General features: G+C 42.6%; 1 protein-coding gene across 7 annotated transcripts in view; it reads left to right on the top strand.

The window, feature by feature from the left end:
- Positions 1–23,113, top strand: part of GPATCH2L (G-patch domain containing 2 like) — a 37,261-nt gene extending 14,148 nt beyond the window's left edge. For 2 of the 7 annotated variants that reach the window (XM_079972550.1, XM_079972551.1), the window contains exons 6-10: positions 1,713–1,780; positions 2,500–2,539; positions 5,417–5,502; positions 10,768–10,865; positions 16,499–23,113. In XM_079972550.1, coding sequence (XP_079828676.1) covers positions 1,713–1,780; positions 2,500–2,539; positions 5,417–5,502; positions 10,768–10,865; positions 16,499–16,572 — 366 coding nt within the window. In that variant the 3' untranslated portion in view covers positions 16,573–23,113. Of the gene's footprint in view, positions 1–1,712; positions 1,781–2,499; positions 2,540–5,416; positions 5,503–10,767; positions 10,866–14,296; positions 14,541–16,498 lie in introns of those variants that run through there. The other 5 variants (XM_079972552.1, XM_079972554.1, XR_013837850.1 and 2 more) reach the window with 5 other exon arrangements.
- The last annotated feature ends 484 nt before the right edge of the window (positions 23,114–23,597 follow it).

The raw sequence follows: 23,597 nt of genomic DNA, 5'->3' as shown, positions 1-23,597 counted from the left end.
ATCCTGATCCCAATCTCCTGGCAATTTGTTCTGTGTGGCAAGCAACCTCATGCACAGAACTGTGAGTATATGCAACTACAGGACACTGAGCTGAGTTTCTGAAAGCTATTTTATTGACTAAGAACATACCATTACCCTCTCTGTCTTGGGTACCTTTGCTTTTATTCATGTGAAATAATAAGTCTGGGGGTACCAGAAATGACTGCAAGCTGCCTCATGTGATTAATCACTTGTGAGGGATGGGTAATGTTTCAGATCAGAGGGCTGATCTTGGATGAGTGACCACATTTCTTATATTCTAATCCAGTCCTAGGTTTTTGTTGTTTTACATGCACAAACAAGAGCAGACTAATCAGTTTTTATATGGGACTTGCTCATTTACTCAAGATTGTTAAGTAGTTCTGGTTAACACAGGTAGAACATGATGTGACATATATACACTTAAAAAATCCCCCCACATGCAGTACCACTGAAGCACTTCAGCATCTGTTGACCCTAATGAACTGGAGCAGAAAATAAGTGAATTAAGACTCTTGTGGCTTTAGGTCAGAGCTTTTAAATAACCAAGATCAAAGCGGGTGGTCTTAAACGTTCTTTTCCTACTTCCCTAAACAGAGCAGAAAAAATGCAAGCCAATGAAAGAAACACAGAAGGAACTTGAAGCAAGAGGAAATAAAATCCTCCTCACTTTCTGCATAGTAACTTTAATAGGGATAGTGAATGTATGAAACTTTAACATGTTCATGTGAATGTCTGAGATTTTATCTAGGAGTAAAATTTCCTGTTCTTAAATCACTCCCAGCAATATTCAGACTGAATCCATCATGTTCTTGAGACATTGACCATACTGCGACTTCTAGCTATATGCTTATTGGACAATTCAGTAATATTTTGGCCCTTCTGGATAACTATGTCATAGGAAACAGAGAGACAGTGTTAGTTCTATGCAGTGTAGGAAACATGAATTTCCATTACATTTTTCTCTTAGCATGAAGGTTAATAATAATAATAATAATAATAATAATAATAATAATTTTTATTATTTATACAGCACCCATCTAGCTGTGTTTCCCCACTCTGGGCGGCTTCCAACAAAATATTAAAAACACATTAAAACATCAGTCATTAAACACTTCCCTAAACAGGGCTGCCTTCAGATGTTAACTTCTTGCAAGGCTGCTGGAGTCATACTTCTCAATTCCTCAGAGGGTAATGCATTTATTCTGACCCCATGTGAACAAGAATGCACTGTCTTATGGGTGTGTCATGTGTGTCTGTGCTGCCTGATTTTTGGAGGGAGAGTGCCTGAGGCTCATATTGCATGTGATAGCAGCAGACCTGTTTGTTTAAGCCTGAGTCTGCCCCAATTACACATAGAAATGGAGATAGGAGACCTAGTTTTAAGAGCATATGGGAAACATTGGTGAGAGGAACCAAACCTGCCTTTCTGCTTCAGCTTACCTTCCTGAAGTCCCTCTCAGCCAGGTTCTCTTCAGTATCCAACCCTGACAGTCCAGGTAGCATACTATAGGGGATTAGCTGGGGGAGGGTTCAGCTCCCAATACCTGTGTGCCCCTCTTCTCTTAAAATTTGCCTTTTACTGAATCCTTTTTAAAACCCAGTTGAGGCAGGCCCAGATTTAAATAAATAGGCCATCCATTGTCATCTGTCATTGTAGCCTCAGCCCTCCCCCCTGTCACTTTGTGTTTCAGGAGACCATCATGAGTGCTATGGGCACTGAGAGGATTAGCCACATCATTGGTGATTCCTGCCAAAAAGAGTAAGCACCTGAATGCTGCTGACAGGTCTATAAGTCTGGGGAGGGGGAGGGGGAGGTTAATAATACAGAATTTGCCCCTTCTCAACTTGCAGAGAGGATCCTCCCATTTTATTAGAAAGCCATCACTTGAAGAAGGGATTATGTGCTTGCCTTTCTGTATTCCTGTTGCATTTCCTATCCTCTTCCCACTGTGCTAAAAAGAAAAAAGGCCAGTGCAATGCTCCTGTCAATGTAGTCATCTTCCTCATTCTTGCACTATGTGAATTGGCAAAATGCACAAGAACCCAGCATAGACTAATAAAAGAAACTTCAGTATTAGAAGTACCTGAGCTGCTGGGCTATGGTAGGGAGGGTACCCAAGGTAGTCACCAGCTTCTGTTACTAATGAATTATCTACATTTCTGAATTAGTATATCCTCTTGGACATCACACATGTGGGTGGGTGGATGAGCATGCCTGAAATTTCCCTTTTATATATGGGGTGCTGGTTTCCCTACTCTTTTTGCTGTTAATTTAAGTGTGGCATCCATTGGATTGAGTTTCTCTCATCCATTGATACCTAGATTAATTCCCCTCGTCTTAAACCTGTCTTTAATGCACCTGTCTTACATGGATGTTTAATCCTCTTCTTTTCTTCTCTGTGCATCTGTTTCCCCCTCCTTTTTTCCAATTCTTTTCTCATGCTTCCTCCAATTTCGTCTCTTCCACTATCTCTCTAGTTTCTGGTTGCCGTCAATGGGAATGAGAGATCGCAACCAGGTAAGATGGCTGTACTTTGCTTCTCTTGTATATTCTTACTTGATTTCTGTCTCTAGAAAGAATGAAGTTGTGGCCTCCAATTTTTTCCACGTTTGCAGCCTGTGTGCAAGGCCGAAAGACCTTCCTTTGGTCATACACTGTATGCTGGAAGACCTTACTTCACAATGACTCCTTGTATCAAACAGTTCCCTAGGGCCTAACACTTTGACCTTCTCCTACATTTTCCCTCTTTCTAGCTGCCTTTCCATCTAGCTTTCTGATTATTTAAAGCATTTTTGGGGTGCATTTTTCTATCTGTTCATTTTGAATCACCAATAAAGTGTAGTAGTTAGAGCATCAGACTAGGACCTGAGAATCCATGGTTCAAATCCCCTCTTGGCCATTAGCTCAGCTGGTGATTTTTAGGCTGAGAAATAGTGACTGACCCAACCCATTTCACAGGGTTATTGTGAGGATGAAATGAGGAGAGGGAGAAACAAATGCCACCTTGAGCTCCTTGAAGGAGAGGTGAGATGTAAATGTAAGAATAAATAAATTTTCATGTGATTTTCCAGAACATAGTGTCTTTTCCCTCTGCCCCTTTTAATTGTTTGTTCATTATCAATAACAACAACATTCTCTCCCTGTCTTCAAAAGAAGTCTTACTGCATTTGATAGTTGGTTTAACTTGGTTATTTAGCCATGCTGGTACTTTCTTAGCTGTGCTGGTAATTCCAAGTATATTTAGAGACGGTTTTCCCATGTTCTGGTTCCCACTGCTAATAGGGAGAGCCACTGAATATTTACACTTCAGTTCTCCCAATTAAATTTGCAGCCACAACTAAACTCATCTGAAATCCATCTGAAAGTGAATCTGATTACAGTATGCCCAAACTTTTTCCAACCAGCTGTTCACATTATTTTGAAGTTCCTTGGGTTTTATAGTGAGCTTCCAGTAACTGGATAACTTATATGTTTATATTGTTCAAAATTAAAGTAAGAGGGCATCTATTTTTAAAGGAAATAGTGCTTTTTTGCACTACACAGTTAGTCTAGCAATTTGAATTTCTTTGAAGTTTGGTTGGGAGCAAGTGGTAAGTGGCACTACAGCTGTTTAGAAGGTTGGAATTTGCAGGCTTCCATAGAGATAGTTGATAGGGTAAAAACTGACATCTTGCAATGCTGCAGTTTATTGGTGCTTTTCCTTACTATTTATTTAAGTTCTCTGTGATTAAAGATTGAACTGATCCAGCTGTTTAGCAGGGCCTTTCTGAGACTACGCTACAACAGATAGGTTGATGGGGAGTTGCATGTTAAAATCTTCTCATGCACATGGGAGGAAGCCATTGAGGTCAGCTGTATCATTGACATGTTAGTTTTCACATGCAGGAAGAGTGTGTTTAGGCATCCAACTGTTTAATTCACTCCTTCTGGACCACATGGAGTGTATCATATGTTCTGTTAATGTTTGAATAGTGTTTAGTTTTTTTTGTTTTTGTTTTTTTTAAGAACCTCAAGTGCTGCTCTCTTGCCTTTTAGAAGAAAATATTTCTTGTTGTGGTAAAAGTTTTGTTCTTTTTCTGGAGAAATAAATGCAGTATGCTGTTGTCAGAGCTGCCCGAGGTCCCAGCTCACAAAGGACTAACGCCAGTTCTTGTTATATACAAAAGTCTTTATTGAAGATCAGTTTCGATTTCAAAGCCGCGGCGCGCAGCTCTACGTCTTGGAGTCTAGACCGCTGAAGCTCCGTCTGAATCTCCACCCCCCAGACACCAGTTTAAGACTCTAGCCTTGCTCCACCTCTTCCTTTGCTCTTTCCTCCTCTGGGTCCGCCTGTCCGCTGGCGTCTTGCCCTTTCTAGACTCTTCTGACGCTGAGTCCCCTGAGTCTTCCCCCTCCCTCCGGCGGGCTTTAGGACCTGGTTCCCAATCCGGGTTTCCTGCTGTGCCGCGCGCCTGTACATTTGAACTTGGCGCGCGCACCCAGCCGGCAACCTTCCTCCTGACCATTACACTGCTCCTGTCACTGCTTCCCCCTTCGGAGAGGCTAGCTGGACCTGACCTCCCCTCCGTTCCCTCACTCTGCGATGGAGGCGTGGCCAGCCCTGATTCATCTTCTCTCCCTGCTGGAGGAGAAGCTGGTCCTGACACATGGGACTCTTCCCCCCCACTACGCTCTGGTGGAGGAGCTGGTCCTGATCTCTCGCTGCTGCTTTGGGAGTCCCCGCTGGCCCCTTGCTTCTGGTGTGTCCCCCCTGGGACCCCCCTTGCCCTGGCCATCGGCGCCCCCCTCTGGGAATCTTCTGATTCGCTGGAGAAGCTCATGGAATCTCTCGGGCCACTCTCATACTTCCCTACGCTGCCCTCAGATTCTTCCCCTTCGCTCTCCATTTCCTCTCTCTGCTCCTGAGCCCCTGACAGCTGTGATCATTGGTACTGTTGAAACTGATTGCTTCAATTGCTCACATCTCTGTAAAGAACAATTTGTTTCTGCAGTTGGGTTTTGCAAATGATCTTCTTGTGATGCTAAAGTGGCATCTATGCTGGTGGTTCTCAAGTGGACTATGATCAAAGAAACATCTCACAGTGAAGGTGGATGTCAAGCTCCTTTGTACACAGCTCTGTACAAATGAAAACAGACCTAATTGGTAGAGGTTTTCTTTCTTTCTTGAGAGTGGAGAAAAGTGTTTCCTTCTCGACTAGGTGTGTTCAAAGTCCAGTTGGTTTTCTCCTCCAGATGAGTGAGCAGTGTGGCCTGGGCTCAGAAATTGGCCTGCTGCTACATATGGAATGTAAGACTCCAGATAATGTGAGAGACTGGGTAAGGATAGTTCAACTGTCTGTATTCAGTTAATGTTACTAACCAATGTTGTTAACCAATTCTCTCTTGTCTTTCCAGTTCAATCCACTATCTCCTCTCTATTCTTTGGATGTTCTTGCTGATGCTTCCCACCGAAGGTGCTCACCAGCACACTGCACAGCCAGGTAACCATCACCTTCTGCTTTGGTTTGTGGAGTATGCATGTCAGAAACAAATTGCATAGGTGACTTCCTCTTCTACCTCCTTTTCTACTTCTTTGGGTTAAAACATTTTTATCCTGCTTTTCCTCAAGAGTCCAAGGCAGCAAACTAAATGAGAGATTTACAACAACTACAGAACTGCGCTGCAGCATAAAGCAAATACCATTAAAAATACCCATTAAAATGATAATACTCTGTTGGTTTCTGTATTGAATTTGAATTGATTTTATGTATATGTTGTTAGTGTTACATGTGAACTGGGCCAATGAATTTGGATGACTGATACCTGGACAAGGAGCAGACTTTGTGTTGTGCATTAGAAAGCTCAATATAATAGCAAGAGAATAATTGAATAGGGAGGTTAAAGGAAGTTTAAATGTGAGGAATGGCTCTATCCGTTATTCAATTTAGCTTGGGGGTCTGAAGAAAATGCTAACTAAAAGTAGAAAATGTAAAAATCCAAAATAGCCACTTCAAATTATTGTCATGGGAGCGGACAACATATATTATATGAAGGATATTTTATTATTTAATCTGGTGCCTCAGTGAGGGATATGTGAGATTAGGAAGAAATTTTCATTTGAGATCTTTGAAGTTTTCACTCTTGTTCTATAGTTCTGGCAGAATGTCATGACTGGTGGTGAAATGTTGAGTGGAGTGGACTTGTGCTAGAGCAGGCATATCCAACTCCCAAAAGACTGGGATCTACTCCCAGTATAAAAAATTGGCAGTGATCTACCTATTGTCATTGGAGGGAGGATGTGGGGTGGGTGGATTGCCCAGAATTGTTGGGCTTTTTTTAGGAGGGAAGTGCCCAGAGTTGCTGAGCTTTTTTGGGGAGGATTGCACAGAGTTTTTTTTAGCTTTCCCCACATAACTTTTTGTACACGATAAGGATCCCGTGATCTACCAGGATCAGCTGGGGAATCTACCAGTAGATCATGACCTACTGGTTGGACATCCCTGTGCTAGAGGGTCAAGAAGGTTTCATTTGCATTGCTAAAATGGAAAGATTCAGTATTATTTAACAACCCAGACTTGGGTTGGCAAATTCTACTGTAATATGTAGCTTGTCTTGTCCTTTTTGAGCCATTTGTAATGTTTATTAAACCTATTGCTTCAGTACCTTGTTCATTTTTTTGTCATTTGGCACACATACTCTGTAGAGGTATGTGGTTGGAAGTACCTTACGTTATGACAGGAACTTGCTTAGATAACCTTAATGTTCTCTGCAGCTCTTATTCTGTTATGATTATGAAAGCCAGTAGCTTAAACTTGGTTGAGCCTTGAGCTTGGCTTGTAAATAGCTACTTGTCAAGTTTCTGGTAGTGAATTTAATTTGATTCCAAGTGATGTTTTTAAGCTTTAGGTCAGACATAGGCAAACTCGGCCCTCCAGATGTTTTGGGACTACAGCTCCCATCATCCCTGGCCACTGGTCCTGCTAGCTAGGGATGATGGGAATTGTAGTCCCAAAATATCTGGAGGGCCGAGTTTGCCTATGCCTGCTTTAGGTCTTACTTTGTATTTCTGATGACGGACATCTGTGTATATATGCAGTTAGGTGAGCAAGTAAACATGTTTTGGGGCTTGTAATTTATGAGTGGGCCCTGCTAATGGGTGGAAATCAATTAGTCCCATCAGTGGAGGACCTGCATAAGGAACTCCACTTTCCAAAATTGGCTTGTGAGCGGCGGTCAGTCTGGAGAACCCCTGGAATATCATTCAGGGGAAGGAATGGGGGAATTATTCCATCAGGCAAGCTGAAATGACAGCTGATCAGCTTAGCGCAAGGTGAATTCCTCCCATAATTTCCAAGCTTATTGAGGCTGTATTACTTATGAGATATAATATTCTGGCATGTAGCAGAAAGAAAAGCATCCTTCAAAAAGTGCAGCACCTTGGGCCATCGTTGCCCATACTAGCATTATGCCAGGTAAATTATTTCCCTACTGCTCAAACTGCCAGTTCTTATAAGCACTGTCTGCCTCCGGAAAGCCTTTCACAAATGTATTATGCAATTGGAAGCACTGTTATCAGGCAAATTCTGTTTTTTTCACCTGTCTGCCTTAACCTATGTTTTCTTTACCTCCCTAGTGGTTTCCGGTGAAATTCATCTAGGTAGCATAGTCACTGTCTTGTAACCCATTGCTTCATTTAAACAGAGCCGCCAGCCAGATTGCTGAGTGTAGAGCCATGGGTGTGCGAGGAGCGGCTTTTTGGTGTCAAGGAGAAGGCTCTGCATGGAGGGTTCCTTGGAAGATGTAGTTAAAAGGCTGTATAAATTGTAGTATACCAAGACTTTCTTTTTAGCTGTCTGTCTGTGATGTGATGAGACTTCTCTCAAAGTGTCAGAAGCAGCACTGGGAATTCCACACCCATCATTAGAAGTGGTGTGGGAGGGTGGGTGGGTTTGGTGACTCTGTTATCATTAGTAGTATAATTTTATTTTGCAAAGTGACGAGAGTCCCCCCCCCCCCCGCTTTCCCTCCCTTTTTGCCATCCTCCTTGGGGATAGTTGGTGTATTAATTTGCTGTATTGCCTCCTGGCTGTTCCCAGGCTGTTTTGATTCTTCATCATGGAATTTTAATGGCCTGCCGCTTCTTGGGAGGCATGTGAGAGAGCGCATCTCAGGGACCGCTTTCCTTCTTTCCACATGCCTGTAATTGCGGCTCTTTAAGAGCACAAAGCATTTACTAATCATGCCATGTCTGTTGTAGCTTCTGTTTGACAATGCACTTTTTAAAAGTGGAAAGCATGAAGAAGTTGGCATTGAGAATATGCTCCTCAGTACCAATGTGAACTGCATTGAGGTAGCAGGTTGAACTTATTGCTTTCCGTGTAATATAGGTGGCAGAATAAAGGTTCCCTGTCTTTGCTTTCCTTGGAAATGCTTAGAGCAGTAGCTTTTTTAGCCTAAAGTCTGGGCAGGTTTCTGGGGGCCCCATTCCAGTGGTACATGGGGCAGAAGCGCACTTTAGCTATATATTGCCCATGCAAAAGTTGGCAGTTACAGTTCTCCATCCAGGCAAGCAGAAGGCATTGCCAGAGGTCAAAGACATCTCAGCCAGGCAAAATCACAGAGCATGGCCAGTGATGTCAGGAGAGTCCGAAGGGTCGGTTAGATGACTGGGGAGGGGTCACATTGGGCGCTTGGGCTTGAGCTTCCTCGTTCCTGGCTTAGGGCATTCATTGCCTTAGTGGTTGGTTAGTTGGCCATTTGGGATGGGATGGTATTTCTCAGTATAGCTCAAGATTTCCTAAGCAGAGCCAAGCCTCCTGTCCCAATTCTTTCGACTGGTTAAGACCAGGTCTTATTAAGAGTCTGGTCTCAGTATGAGATCTGCCAAGTCCAAGTTAAGACAGGATTAATATGTGGCCCATGTCACCAGAGGAAATATAACCCATCAAGAGTGCTAAAGCAGAGCCCATACTGTGGCGGCCACAGATGAAAATCTCACTGCAGCATGATATACCATCAACCTACATTATGAAACCCACACCCAGAGTTGTAAACAGTGGCAATGATTGTAAATGTAGTTTAAGGAGGGACACTAACTAGACAACCAAACCATTTCTTTATCTGTGTCTACTGTGCTGCCTAATGCAGGTGCTGCATCATCATAGGTAACTCCATATTGTGTGTGTGTATGTGTATTAATCACTGACTTTGGTGCTAGTGGCCAGCATAATGGAAAAGAAATATAGAGACCTCTGTTGAAAGTTGCCTGTGAGTAATGTGAACATGTATGGCAATGGTTCCATGCTGTTGTTTTGTTAAAAGCACATCTGATGCTGACTGTTGCGGAAGAGGGTGAAGATAATCTCCCTAGGGTTATATTTTGGATAGGCCAGTCTGGTTGCCAGTCTCTCTAGTACATGTATAGGGAATTTTTTTTGAATGAATTGCTTATCATTTGTTACCAGGACACTTTTCTGTGCTGTGCAATGGGTTAATCCTTGCATGCAAAGATGTTGTGTTCACTGGATGGGATGAGCAACTTGTAGTGATTTCTACCTATGATGTGCAGATCAGAATTGGGTGCCCAGCTGGCTGGTGGTGTTTCAAAGAGGAGAAGGATCTCTGTTCTCACTATTAATTTTGACCTTTGAAGGCATCAGAAATAGCCCCAGGTGGTACCTCAAGGCTTAGAAAAAGCACCTTTTATGCATCTGGTATTTGCAGTGGAAACTGTAAGTACAACTGCAACAGCTGAGCTGAATACTGTCACAGTAGCAATACCCTTGATAGGAAGTGTGTTCTACTGAATGTTTCCTTCTGCATGAGGATAGCTGAACTAATTATTTTCAAGGCGATCAGTTAATAAGCACATTTCCTTCCTTGCATTGGTACAATCCATATATTTTGCTTTCTAAAATGGGGAAAATACAAGAGTCTTCAATTGTATTATCAGTTTGAGGGTCTACAGAGAAGGCCTGAAAATTGAGGTTCTTAGAAAACTCATGAAATTCCTAAGTTTGATATTATAATAACAAAGGACCATATTTTTCACCTGAAACACTTTTCTGTTCTAAAGGGAATGTTTTGTATGGCTGTCTCTCAGAAGGTCAATTGCAATTAAACGTACATTTCAAGAAGGGTGCTTGTTTAATGTACAGTAATACCTCCGTGAACATCTGCCCTGTCGACCGTCCATTTCGGCGAACGTCCACGGCAAACCTGGAAGTACCAGAACGGGTTACTTCTGGGTTTGCCGCTTACGCATGCACAGATGTTCTAAATTGCTCTTCGTGCATGCGCAGAGCGGCACTTTGGCGAGCATCCCTTTCGTGGAGCGTCCGGGGCTCCAGAATGGATCCTGGACTCAAAACAAGGTATCACTGTAGAGGGTTCCTTGAGATGCCTAATTCCATCTTGTTTGCATTATGCATAGGGGAAAACAAGGCTCACTTTTCTGGGGGAGTGGAGGGAGCTCTATTGCCAGCCTAAATATGATGATTCTAGTGTTCCAACCTAATGCTTATTAGACAAGAGAGTAAAACGTCACCTGCAGTTGGGAGTTTCCACCTCTGCAGATCAACCTTAAGATCTGTGTATGGTGTCCTGCTTTATGTGCTGCCAGTGAAATCATGGAGGTTGGTGAGTGCATGAAGCAAGTCCTTCTTGTTATTTATTTTATAAAAAATAAATAATAAATAAAGGGACTGTCAGGATGGTGTTTGTTGCCTTAATTTTTTAATCATTATACTTTATTTCTTCCTTTTTAGGCAGACCAATATACATCTCGGACCCCCATGTTCAAGGGACATAAAGAGAAAGAGGAAGCCTGTAATGGCAACAGCCTCCCTTTCCAGCCCAACTTCAGGTAAATTGGCTAAACCTCAGTATAAATGGTTAATGATTTAGGGGGCTACTGTTTTGAAGGAGCAGGAAAACATCTGAATTTTAAGAAAGACCTGCCGTTTCAGCTGTTCCCCTGTGAGATACAGAGGCTTCCTAGGGCACGGTTGTATCACTTGCATTGCACAAATGCCACATTTGCTACTGGATGCAGAAAGTTCATTTTCTACTACTTGTGACTGTGGCAGTCAGTTGGGAAATGCCTGGATAATGCCTGACGATAATCAAAAGGCAGCTTTTCTGCAGTTTGCTTGCTGTTAAAAAGTTCAGCAAAAAATATTTAGAAAATAATAATCAAAAGGCAGTGAGGGCACTCAGCTCCTGATGGTCAGGAATAGGGCTTCATAATATTTCCTTGCTCTTCTGCCTTCTGTGACTAGCAGGGGCAGAATTGGTCATGCAACCAAGTATATGCATGTTAATTTAGCTCATGTAATTTAGTTTGCAAAACTTGGCCTTCCTTTGCACATTAACATCACTTTAAAAAAAACAAAAAAAAAAACAGAGTTTACCCCAGCCTTTTCCAACCTTGCGACCTGTGGCTGTCCTGCCTAAAGTTGATGGGAATTGTAGTCCAAACTATCTGGAGGCCAGCAGTTGCAAAGTCTGGTTGACACAGTGCAACTACTAGTAGTGAAGTGTTTGGAAGCTTAAAGGAAATAGGACATGGTTGCTGGCTTCTCCCTTGTGCCAATGTCTTGATACTTGGCCTAAAGAGCTTCTTACTCATTGAGAGAAACTGTTTTGTGCTTTGAGAGTATGCTTTATTTTCTTAAAGCAGAAGAAACAACATTTCTGGATGAGAGAGGAGTATGCTGGTATCCCAAGAAAATGTAGGTTATTGGATTGAAGGCCACCCATACATAAGAATAATCCATCATCATCATCATCATCATCATCATCATCATCATAATATACCACCCTTCATCCAAAGATCATAGGGCTGCTCACAACTTAAAAATAGAAAATGAGAACACAAAATACGTAATAAAACAAAAGCAAACCAATAACTCGCCCCTCCCTAAACACATTTAAAAGGCCATAGACTACTCATCAGCTAAAGGCCTGGTTATAGAGAAATATCTTCTCCTGGTCCCTAAAGAAAAAGCATTAATTTTAACAAAAAAAGTAAACTCCCGTTGATTAGCAAATGCTTGGACAGAATGAGGTAGCAATTAATCCACTAATAAGGATTAATTAAATAGAACCAGTTCCTTGGTTTGCTAGCACTGGTGCCTTCTTCATTGCCAATCTTAATGTTTTTCCCCCCATATCTTTTGCCCCTTGATGTTTCCGGTCTCTACACAGCTTTGTGTGTGTTCTGTTCAGGCATGCTTCCTCCACTCTAAATGCATATTTTGGCAGATCTACCCTTGTACTACTCCTACAGGCTCTAGTAACAAAATAAAATGTTGGTGTGGGTGGTAGTAGTAATCTTGCAATGCATATCTACCATAGGGCTGGCCCTACAATTAACTACAGTAAAGTGACTGCCTCAGGCAGCAGATGATGCAGGTGTGTATGTAGAGAGGCAACAAACTGTTGAAACACAGATCTGCATGTGCGCCTTGTGGCCTGACACAAGCAGAATGTCTGCTCATGGATCTCTGCATATATGAATGTGCACACAGTTCTTAAAGAATAGCAAAAAGGAGGAGCAGTCAGTGAGGCAGTGAGTGGAATGAGAAGAGTATTGCTAAACATTTATCCATAGCAGTTGTCTCAGGAACATTTTATGGATCCTGTCTTGCACTAAGAAACCTGAAGTGCAGTGATAGTTGGAATAAATGCAGGGTTAGATAGCGACTACTCAGTTGCTGTCTGCTGTATTTCTTGGAACAAGTTACGTACAAATTATCTGGAGCAGACAACTATTACAATATTAAATATTCCTTCTGTGTTGTGGTTCCTTTTTGTGAAAATTCATTCTCTCCGAGAAGGCAAAAAAGGCAGCTCCTGGTGTGCTCTAATGCTATCTGTCTCAATTTCTCTAGCAACTTTTTTTACTTTTCCAGGTTTCTTTTAATATAGGGGTCCTTAATTTTATATGGATTTACTAGCCAGCCATATATTGTGGTTGCACTCGTTGAAGTTCTCTGTGTGTGCTAGAGAACTCTGAATTTGTGTTGCATGTTGTGCTGAGCTTTGGAGCAAGCAGAAGCGCTGCAAACTGATTTTGTCTGTTCCGAAGCTCAGCACAGCCAAACCCCTGTGCACCAGCATCAGGGTAGGTAGTGTTAAGAAGGCACCACACTGAGGGCCAAAGACAGCCATAGGCAAACTCAGCCCTCCAGATGTTTTGGGACTACAACGCCCATCATCCCTAGCTAGCAGGACCCAGTGGTCAGGGATGATGGGAATTGTAGTCCCAAAACATCTGGAGGGCTGAGTTTGCCTGTGCCTGGCAAAAGACATGGCCTCAGCCAAGCTGGCAAGTGGCTTTAATTAGATTGATGGTTTTATCGTGCCTTTTTTCAGTCCTAAGGATGTCCAAAGTATGAACAATACACTGTTATCATAAGACAAAACAATTTGAAACCAGGTTTGTGCACTGGATGCAGCTGGATCCTGAACTGAATTAGATCGATTTGGGGCAACCTGGGATTTAGCTAGATTGGGTTGAGGCATCGCTGGATCACCCCAGGTCAGCTCAAATCCACCCAGAGCAACCCAGGGCCTTCAGATGGAGGACATTGTCGCAGTGTAGGGTGGAGAGAAAGAGACATATAGGCTGCCTGTGTGTATCTCTTCCCCCCAGCCAGCATGGTTAATGGTCGCATACGATGGGAGTTTGAGCCCAGCAGTGTGTTGAAGATCACAGATTGGCCACCTCTATTTACAGTCAGCTGAGCTAGAAATGGCCCTCTCCTTTATTAGAAAAGAATGTGAGGGGAGAGATGAGAGCCAGTATTCCAAAGAAGCAAGATATCTTTCTGTGTTTTTGTGTGATACATGGGGCATTCACATCTCTGGCCAAAGGATTCTTCACCCCCTGGCATGCTTTCAATCAGCACTGACTTGGACATTTCCTCTCTGACTAGTTTGTTGGACTCAATTTTCTTTCATTGTAGATCTAGCTTCATGTGACGATTTTTTGTGTTGGCAGTGAAAGATTGGTGTGAGTCACCATTCAGGCCCAGGCCTGAGACGAGGGGGGTTGTACAAGCAAGGATGCCCCATTTGGACTAGACCGTGCCTCCAAAACGGATCTCTGGCTGAGCCCAACAGCTCTCATCTCACTTGTTGACCAGGTCCTGCTTCAGTGAACTCCTTTTATGCAACCCGTGTGCCCCAGAGAGGTGAAGGACACAGCCTGAGCTGGCTCCATCAGTCAGCAGAACAAATGGGCTTGCTCTGCCTAACATCGGGCCATCTCGGATTCCACCTCTTTTATAGAGATGAGTGATGAAGAGAGGCTCGTTCCGCTTTGCCGCTGTATTAATACACATCAGGGGCCAGCTCCCGGCACTAAATCACGCTACTGCATACATCTGTTATCGGACTCCTCACCACCGTGATGAACAAGACTGCAGATAGAGGCTTCCTCATGTCATTCTTTATAGGATTTTCCTAAAAGAATAAATAGCTCAAATCTCTGCCAACACTCTCCCCTGTCATTGTGATGAATTTAGCTTCTTTCTTAAACATGCAGCAACAAATCTTCCTTTGTCGTAGACCCCTCCCCCTCCCCACCTACAGAAAGTTTTGTTGAATTTGACTGAATTTAGATGATGATAGTCAGGCCACTTAAGATGCATCCAGTGCTGGCAACAGAAGCTGCAATCTGGAGGGTTGTTTTTTCTTTTAACCTAATATATATGTATTGGCACCTGTACAAGGTCATGGCCACTTACTCTGGGTGAATCTGGAACTACAATTCCTTGGCAATCCCTAAGAAACGGTTCACACATGAGAACCCTATGTGACCACCTCACGCTTCTAGAGCAGCTGCCATCCCTAAAAATGGGGTTATTATATAAACCACTGTTGCCACTCCACCGTGGAGACCCTAAGTCACACTTGCACAAGGGCTTTTGCAGTTCCACATGCTCCCGTGGCAGTTGTGTGGGTGGGTCAGATGCCACAAATAGTCCTCAATTGAAAGTATGGTAGCATTCTACTTACTCTATTGCTGGGCAGTGGTTGAGGCCTAGGATATTATGCAGGCTTAATAGCAGGGTATTGAAGCAGGCTCAATAGAATTTAATTCTTAACTAGACTTGGAGACCGTCCCGCTCCCTCAAAATACCTCCCAAATCTACCTGAGAAACAGTTTTATGTTCCCTTGTTTTAGGCATGTCTCATAGCCTCACAGTTCCCCACAGCTTATAAGAATGTGAGTTACATTTGGACCCTCTTACAGCTGGGCTTCCATTTGCTCATGGTCCACCTATCTTCAAGGAGGAGGTGGTTTCATTAGTGGCTTTTTAGGCAACATATTCTTGTTCAATTTATTTCAGTCACTTCAGTGGGACGAATAAAAGGATTGCTAGTTTTCTTTCCACCGCTTTCCTGCAGCATGGGTAGACACTGCAAGGTGTGCTCAAGCTGCTTCAGTGACAATCGAGTGAACGTCATCCATTTTGTTTTGTGCAGGTTGATTTCTCTTTTAGCAGGAGAGTTTGGCTGCATTTCTGACGAGTTTAAAATGGTGCTTAGACAGGTTCCCACCTTTATCCCTAAAGTTGTTGCTTCACTTTTTCCACAAGGAAAATGCGTTATTTCTTTCTGCCGACTGCATGTTTGTGGCAGATCACGTATTCTTTGAAACATGGGTCTTTAGAAGCAGAATAAAGAATCGAAAGCAAGCAAGCAGGTGCCAATTTGTCCAAGCCTGATCACAGAATTTTGGCTGTTTGGGCAGAGAATTCAAATTTCCGTTTGATGCAGAATAAACACAACCTTGTGTATATTAAACACAGAACAGGGACTATTTATTTGGTCAGGTCACTTCTACAGCTAAGAGCAGAGGTGAGTATCTGGATGTTGCTGGACTACAATTCCCATCATCCCCGACCAATGGTTGTGCTGACTGGGGCTCATGTGAGCTGTAGTCCAACAACATCAGGAGAGCCATGGGTTCCCCATTCCTGGGTTTGAGCAAAAGAAAGTCTTAACTGCTGGGAGCTCTCTAGTGCTGAAACCAGGAATGGTTTTCAGAAGCTCTGGAGTTATCCATAACATGCTTTAAATTGGTACTGTTCTCCCTTTCTGCCCACCCCCATGGCACCCTGCAGTCTGCATAAAGAGGAGGGTGCATTGATTATGTTTTTGTGTTTTTATTGTGACCGACCGCCCCTTCCCTCCTCAGCAGCACACTGGCTGTGAGCAAGGCATTTATTGGCAGAGGGTGTGGCTTTCTACATAGCGTTTTGAAATGCAAATAATGAACAAATGAAACAATGCTTGTAATCTACATAGTATTCTATTCTTTTAGAGCCCTGTAAACCTGGCTGAAAGTAAACAAATAGGATAGGCAGTCATGGCAGTGGAAGCATACAGTGGGGCTTGGCACCTAACATTTGATGTGCAAATTGTACCTTGCTTTGATGTTCCTGTTCATTGTATTTCTCTTCCTTTTTTATTGTGATGTTCCAGCAGCTTTATCCATCCACATAGATACTTCAGACCCAGGCCCGCCTGTGCCACACTCCCAGAGGCACCAGAACTGACTGAACAGGCAGAAGCCATTCATCAGAGACAAGCTGCTGCAGCACTACTACCCCAGGCAGCTTTCTAAGAAAATGCCACAGGAGATGGTCCTTGACTGCACTAGATGGAGGCAGCTCTTCCTTTGTCAACTAGTTGGGCTTTTTAATATGTTGGACTTTGGAGTACGTCAGAATTTTCCTTCCGGCAATAGCTATCTCTTCAGTGTTAGCATGTGATACACACACCTCTGTCAGCATGATATGTTTACCCCACTCATCCTGCAAATCATGTTTGTAAATCTATATAAAAATGCATAATCAGTGTTGGGGTTTTCCATATTTCCAGTGTTCCTGCTATTGCTATGCAAGTATTTGTCGCGCACTCTCATTTCTAGCCCCAGAAGCTGCTTGGTGGCATATGCAAAATGATATTTGGTTATTGCAGGTGCCTGTCTTTGTTGCAAAGCTCTTCATTTCTCAGACACATCTCAGTTGTTAGCAGAGTCCTGTGTTTAATAGGAGAAATTCTATTTGCAGTTCTTTGGGGAAGCTGAGCCTGTGTCTTTTGTAAGCATAAGACCCGAAAAGAAGCCAGCAGTGATCCCTGACCTAGAGTGGAGGTTAACAGAGGATAAACTGTTTTATCTGAACTGGGTGACTTGAATTTTATATTGGGAACATTTCCAAAAGCAATGTGTTGGTCAGTATTTTGAGGTTTGCTTCCCCCCACTTTAATATAGCATTATTGTTTCAGTTTTTCCTCCTGTATCACTGGGGTATCCTAGTATTGCTTTTAAATTATGGTTCCTTCCTTGCGATTCTCTTTCCTGTGTATCCTACTGCATGAGCCAGTGGAACCATGAATGCAAAAATGGGACTGTCATGTCAGGAAGCTTTCCAATATATAACCTTAAAGCGAATGACAATGAAATGGACTCTACCAACAGTAGCTTTTTCTGTTTTGGAAACTATTATAAGAATCATTTGAGACAGTAACCTGAACTCCATAAGTTGCTATGAGAATAGCCTTTTAGATGTGTGGTTTCAAAATAGCCTTTGTGGATGACAACCACTTGCTCTGTTGTCTTCAAGCTGGGATGTTTCCTGCAGTATAAAAAAGGAATCTCCCCTTTTGGCAGTATGTCCTCAGAAGCACATACTGTGTTTTATTCTACATTTCCTGATTACAGTGTACTCACTATGATGTAGATGTGTTATATAATAGAGAGTGGTGCCTTCTCCCAACAACTCTTTCATTGCTATCCTTTTTCCAGTATATGTGAACGAGGCTGCAAAATAGTCCCAATTCCTAGATGCCAGCATCAAAATGAGAAGTCCCGACAACCATGTTATTTTTCTAGCACTATTTACATTAGAGCACATCATCCTCCTCCTTCGATTATTGTCTGGAGCCTTCCTTGTGGGGTTGTTTTCTCCAGATGTGCCTCGGGACGCATGCGCAGAGTCAACTATTATTTTTTTTTTGATCCTGTTGGCTTGAATGTATAAGGAGAGGGTGATTTATGCTTGCAGGCTTTCTGTAGGCATTAGGTTGGCCTCTGGAAATGCTGGTCTAGATAGGCCTTTGGTCTGATCCAGCGGGGCTTTGCATACGCTCTTAAGGCCAGAGCAAATGGAATCAGGCTTGCTTCTGTGCATACAGACCCTCTCATGAGAAGCAAATCAGTGTTGTTTCGATGTAGATGAAGGGTTAGCATGTTTCCCTTATTTTTGCCTTACAACTCATAAAACGGAAAGGGTGATACAGGCACAAGAAAATGTTCTTGCTGTACAAAAATGATAGCCCTGGAGAGCATTTCTGGTTGTGTTAATGAATTTGATCTGGGTTTATCAAATAATTCAGAGCAGCTCACGCATGCCTTACTAGAAGAGTCACATTAGTGATGCCTTGCCTGTGTCTGAGCCTTTTGCACCAACCATGTATCCCAGGCACAAGCTCTGATCTTCAAATGCTCTGAGTCCTAAATACTCTGAAATTGACTGAGCAAAGGAGCCTTTTAATCCTGTGTGAAGAATGCACGAGACAAAGATTTATTTGAATGGATTGGTGAAGTCTTGAGAGACATTGGAGAGCACCACCGTTATGAATGCATTGCATCTGTGTTACTCATGTTACTGTCTCCTGGGCAAACTCCCATGTAAATGAAATGTGAGCTACCATCTTGTTTTTTGTAGCATAACAGACACACCTATGTTGCACAATAGGCATTAGCCTGTGTCCCAAATATCTTATAAAGCTTTTTCTGTGTCTAGAGTACGGAATCAGTAGTTGTTGGAGCACAGGTTAAGATGGGGTTCAGATGAAAAGAATCAGTAACTGAGTTGCATTAAGTGATGATGAGTTGCACCGTCACCAATTCCTTATTTTGTTTGCACTTAAAACTAGCTTTCCCCATATAACACTTGTAAAATATAACAAAAACCTGTACCTGGTTGCTTCAAGGTGTCTCAAACGTAGCCCAAACTTGCTAGTGTGTGGCTTTGTTACTGAGCTTCTCTGAGATTTTTATTTCCCTTAAAAGAAATAATTTGTAAGAATGTAAAATGCTTATATTGAGGTGTACAGTCACTGCTATACTTAATGGGCCACATACTCAAATAGGATGATTGTTTAGCATGTGAACCATGTAAGCCGGACCTTATGAATTCCACACAATAATTTCCACAGAATAAAGGGCAGATTCTTCTTTAAAGGAATGCATATTCTTTTAAGGAGAAGAAGCTCAATTCTGTGACTAAAATACATTTATGCAAGTAATGCATATTGTGCCAAGTTCTGACTGCAATGTGGGATATGGATTTCTTTTTAAAACGCATGTTTTACCAGGTGGAGGAGGTGGCAAGCAACAAAGTAGAAGCAACGAGAGGCTGTAAAAGTGTGAACAGAATCTAGAGGGCATCTGTAACAGCTGCCAAATTATTATTATTATTATTATTATTATTATTATTATTATTATTATTATTATAATATGATCACACAATTGTGGAACCCACAGGACCCTGTATATAAGTGTTTGAAAAATTACAACCATGTAACAAGTTAAAGATTTTCTGTATTTCACTGTGGGTCCATTCAGGCATGTTCTCTAGTCTAGGCATGTCCAAAGTCCATTTCAGGGGCCTAATCCGGCCGGTTTAATCCAGCCCGTGTGGCAGTTTATTTCCTGGGGTAAAATCCCCCCAAACCCTCAACAACTTCAGCCCTAAAAAAGGTCAACCACTTTGGTCAGCCCTCCCGGCCCTTTGCTTCATTAAATCTGGCCCTCTTTGAAAAAAGTTTGGACATCCCTGCTCTAGTCCTTCAAATCAGTTTCTAGGATTCAGTACAGTCATACCTGGGGTTGAAGTAGCTTCAGGTTGAGCATTTTTGAGTTGCACTCCGCGGTGACCTGGAAGTAACGGAACGCGTTACTTCTGGGTTTCGCCGCATGAGCAGATGCTCAAAATGACCCGTTGCATCCAGAGGTACCACTGTATTTCTTTTTTATTTTAACCTGTATACCAAGCTTGTGGCATGACCTCCCCCCAAAAAAAATAATGTAATCAGCTGAACATAGTTGCTCACATTGTGACAATTCATTTGGGAGATACAAGTTACTTTTAACTTATACTGTACAACAAGATCTAATAATCATAGGCTACTAATTCCCTACAACAACAGCCACATCAAAGATGAACTAGCCAGTTAATTGGGTCTGGATAAATATTGTGAATGGGGACACACATCCAGATGAGCATCGCCATGAGCAATGCATGGGATAGGCTGATACTGTGTGCATCTCTCTCTTGCTAGATCAGGTGCCATTTTTGTTCTTATCTAATGAAGTTTATTTCATGCACAAGGCTTCTAAACTGATGCATGTGTGGAGAACCTGGATAAAGAAGTGTTTCTCCTTTATGACACTAGAATTTGGAGGCATTCAGTGAAACTTTTAGCAGATTCGGGACACTAGTGCCAGTGTGGTGTAATGGTTAAGAGTGGTGGACTCGTAATCTGCTGAACCGGGTTCGTGTCCCCACTCCTCCACAGCTGCTGGGTGACCTTGGGCTAGTCACACTTTTCTGAAGTCTCTCAGCCTCACTCACCTCAGAGTGTTTGTTGTGGGGGAGGAAGGGAAAGGTGATTGTTAGCCGCTTTGAGACTCCTTAGGGTAGTGATAAAGCGGGATATCAAATCCAAACTCCTCTTCTTCTACCCCCCTTCTCCCCAAAAGTCTTTGTTCTGTGCAGAATTTATGGAATTTGCTGCCAAGAGTTATGATGGCCAGTAGCTTATACAACTTTAGATGGCATTAGACAAATTAATGGAGTAAAAGTCTTGTCAATGGCTACCAGGCATAATGGTTATATGCAATTTCTGGGATCAGATGCAGTGTGCTGGTGAATATCTGTGGCTCATAAGAGTGGCTTTTCAACAGCTGCCACGTGCATGATGCTCTAAACTTGCTGCATGTATCCATGTGAGCAGTCCTATATGCTCTGACTTCTGCATTGGGCTTCAGCATGCGTTGGTTTTGCTACCACAGGCAGTTTTTGCCAATGGCATGTAGATAAACCAACAAGGAGAAGCAGTATCTAAAGCAGCTTGCCGCTTAGGGCAACTGCCCTGTGCATATAGCTTCACGGAGCTCACACATGGCAAGAGGAGCATCAGAAACACTCCCTAATATCCCTCACCCTCAACATTGCAGCCTGGCATTGCATATCTAGGAGCCAAATGCACATAATAGGCTGCTTTCAGTTGTAACTGGATGTTTGCGCTTACCTTTGGCACTTTAGCATTAAACTGGAAGCAATGCTGCGAAAATCTCCATGCTGACCTATTGTATCTGTATAGTGCAAATGGGGAAGGGGCCAGCCCAGGCTGAAAATTTTGCCTAGAGTAATGGAGCTGGATGCATATCATGTTTGGGCCAAATACCATTGACAAGCCCCATGCAGAGCTACTTAGCCAGGGCCTACTTTCTGGCCTAGCCACACTGCTCTGCATATGTCATGTTGCCAAGCATTTATCTTTTAAACAACAGCTTCATGCCTGGGAGAGGCAACCAGTTAGTTGCCTTTGTAACCAAATTCCTGAAAAGGAACATAAAAACATTCTTTACAATTGAAAGGTGTGGGTGGGAACTTGCTGTCCACCTATTTCCCTCCCTCATTTGTTTTCTACAGCAGAACCTTAATTCTCACATTTCCTTAGACACATTGATTTGTGAATCCAAATGCAGTTGTCCGGTGAACTCATGGGAACTCTGTTTTGCAGGTACTGTACTACGGTTGGACTTTGTGTTATTTTTGCAGTATTTTGTGAATGCTTATTTTAATCTGTATGTAATATGTCAGTCATATCACAATTTGAGATATCCAAGGCTTTGCATCAATTCATGTAGCGTTTCTGATTTCAGAGTGGAAGAGCTTAGAATAAGTGCTTGCATTGAGGCCTGTTTCTCATGGAGGTGGCAAAACCTGAGACTGAGCTGTAGTGCTACAGACTCAGATGGAGGCGCTCATGATTGAATGCTTTCTTCATGCCAAAAATGTTCTCTCCATGTAAAAAATAATAACCACGTACATTTGGGCAGAAGAAAAACTGGATTGTGTCTGGCGCAGGGTGACAAAGATAGTAAGGGGCCTTGGGATCAAGTCCTACATCTGAAGGTTGATGGTGCTGAGTATTTTTAGCATGGAAAAGAGGCAATGTGAATGCTACCTTGAAACATTGAAGATAGATCTAAATGATGGAGCACATTTGATTTCTGTTGCCCCAGAAGGTAGTACCTAAACAAACAGGTTCAAATGATAGGAAGGGGCAATTTGACCAAAATTTAGGAAGAACTTCAACATCCATCTGTGGAACAGACTGCTTTGGAAGGTGGTAGATTCTCCATTAGGTTTCCAATATGAAGTTGCTTAGTTACCTGTTGGGAATGCTGTAGCCATGAATTTCCTACGTCCCGTACGGGGGTAGGAGGAGATGCCCTTTTAAGGTATGTTCCTCTTCCTGTGAATTGACTGGTAAAAGGATTTCTTTTGTGAGGAGAATTCATCGTGTAGGCAGTCTGCAGTCTGGAGCAGTAAATTCCAGTGACATGTTTTCCATCTTACATAGAACTTGGCCTCTATGTGTGAGGGTTTATTGTTATGTAGGGTTTATTCTAAGTTTGCTCACTTCCCTTTTATTTCTTTTAACTCCATGAAGCTGCTCATATGAGTAAGCTCTGGAAACTTGCTAAAGGACAACTATTCTGAGCAGGAACATGTCCTGTCTTCAAATGATTGGGCATCCTTATGCCAGTTTTGTAATATAGCAGGCACTTCCCTTCTACAGAAGTTATACTCCTTGCTATCTCTATAAGGCTTCTTGACTACACAGAAGTCGCTTGTGGGTGAATCAAGTTTTTGGCAAGTCTTTCATTCTCAAGGCCTTTGCAAACGCCTTTTGGGGCCAGTGACATGCTATGTTGTGCTTCTGGAATTTATTTTAGAAAATGCTGTTTAGAGAGCAGCTTGCATAATACATTAAATAAAGATCTCCTGCTAACCATGACATGTGTTCTTTTTAATTCTTGGCAAGTCTCCATCCAGATGTCAAATTCCCCTAGTGCTCAGTCTGAGCATGGTGTGAAAGATACTTTAGCAAAAGAGGCATCTCCAACACAATAGTTTGGCACTACAGGAGCTGTATGGATGATCCGTACAGGAATTGGTATCGTCTGTGCAGATTAAGCTAGGGTTGCCAGAAGTATGGAATTTTTTGGACATAGACAGTATTTGGCCCTTGTAAACAGCATCAGGGTGGAAATTGCTGAAAGCTCATCAGCTTTGGGCAAAAAAGCTCAAAAACTTTTGTGTCCAGATGTTCACTTTTTGAAATATGGCAATCCTAATTAAGGATGATGGGTGTTAATCAGAAAAGCCTGCGTAGTGAATTTGAGGCTGATGGAATGACTGCTCACATTCTTTACGCAGGTTGTGGTATACAGTGCTAAGATGTTGATACATTTTAGGTTATAAACAAGTACTTCCTG

The sequence above is a fragment of the Podarcis cretensis genome (genome assembly GCF_951804945.1).
Source record: "Podarcis cretensis genome assembly, chromosome: 1".
Lineage (NCBI taxonomy): Eukaryota > Metazoa > Chordata > Lepidosauria > Squamata > Lacertidae > Podarcis > Podarcis cretensis.
The sequence above is the reverse complement of the archived record's forward strand: the minus strand, read 5'-3'. Positions and strand labels throughout refer to the sequence as shown.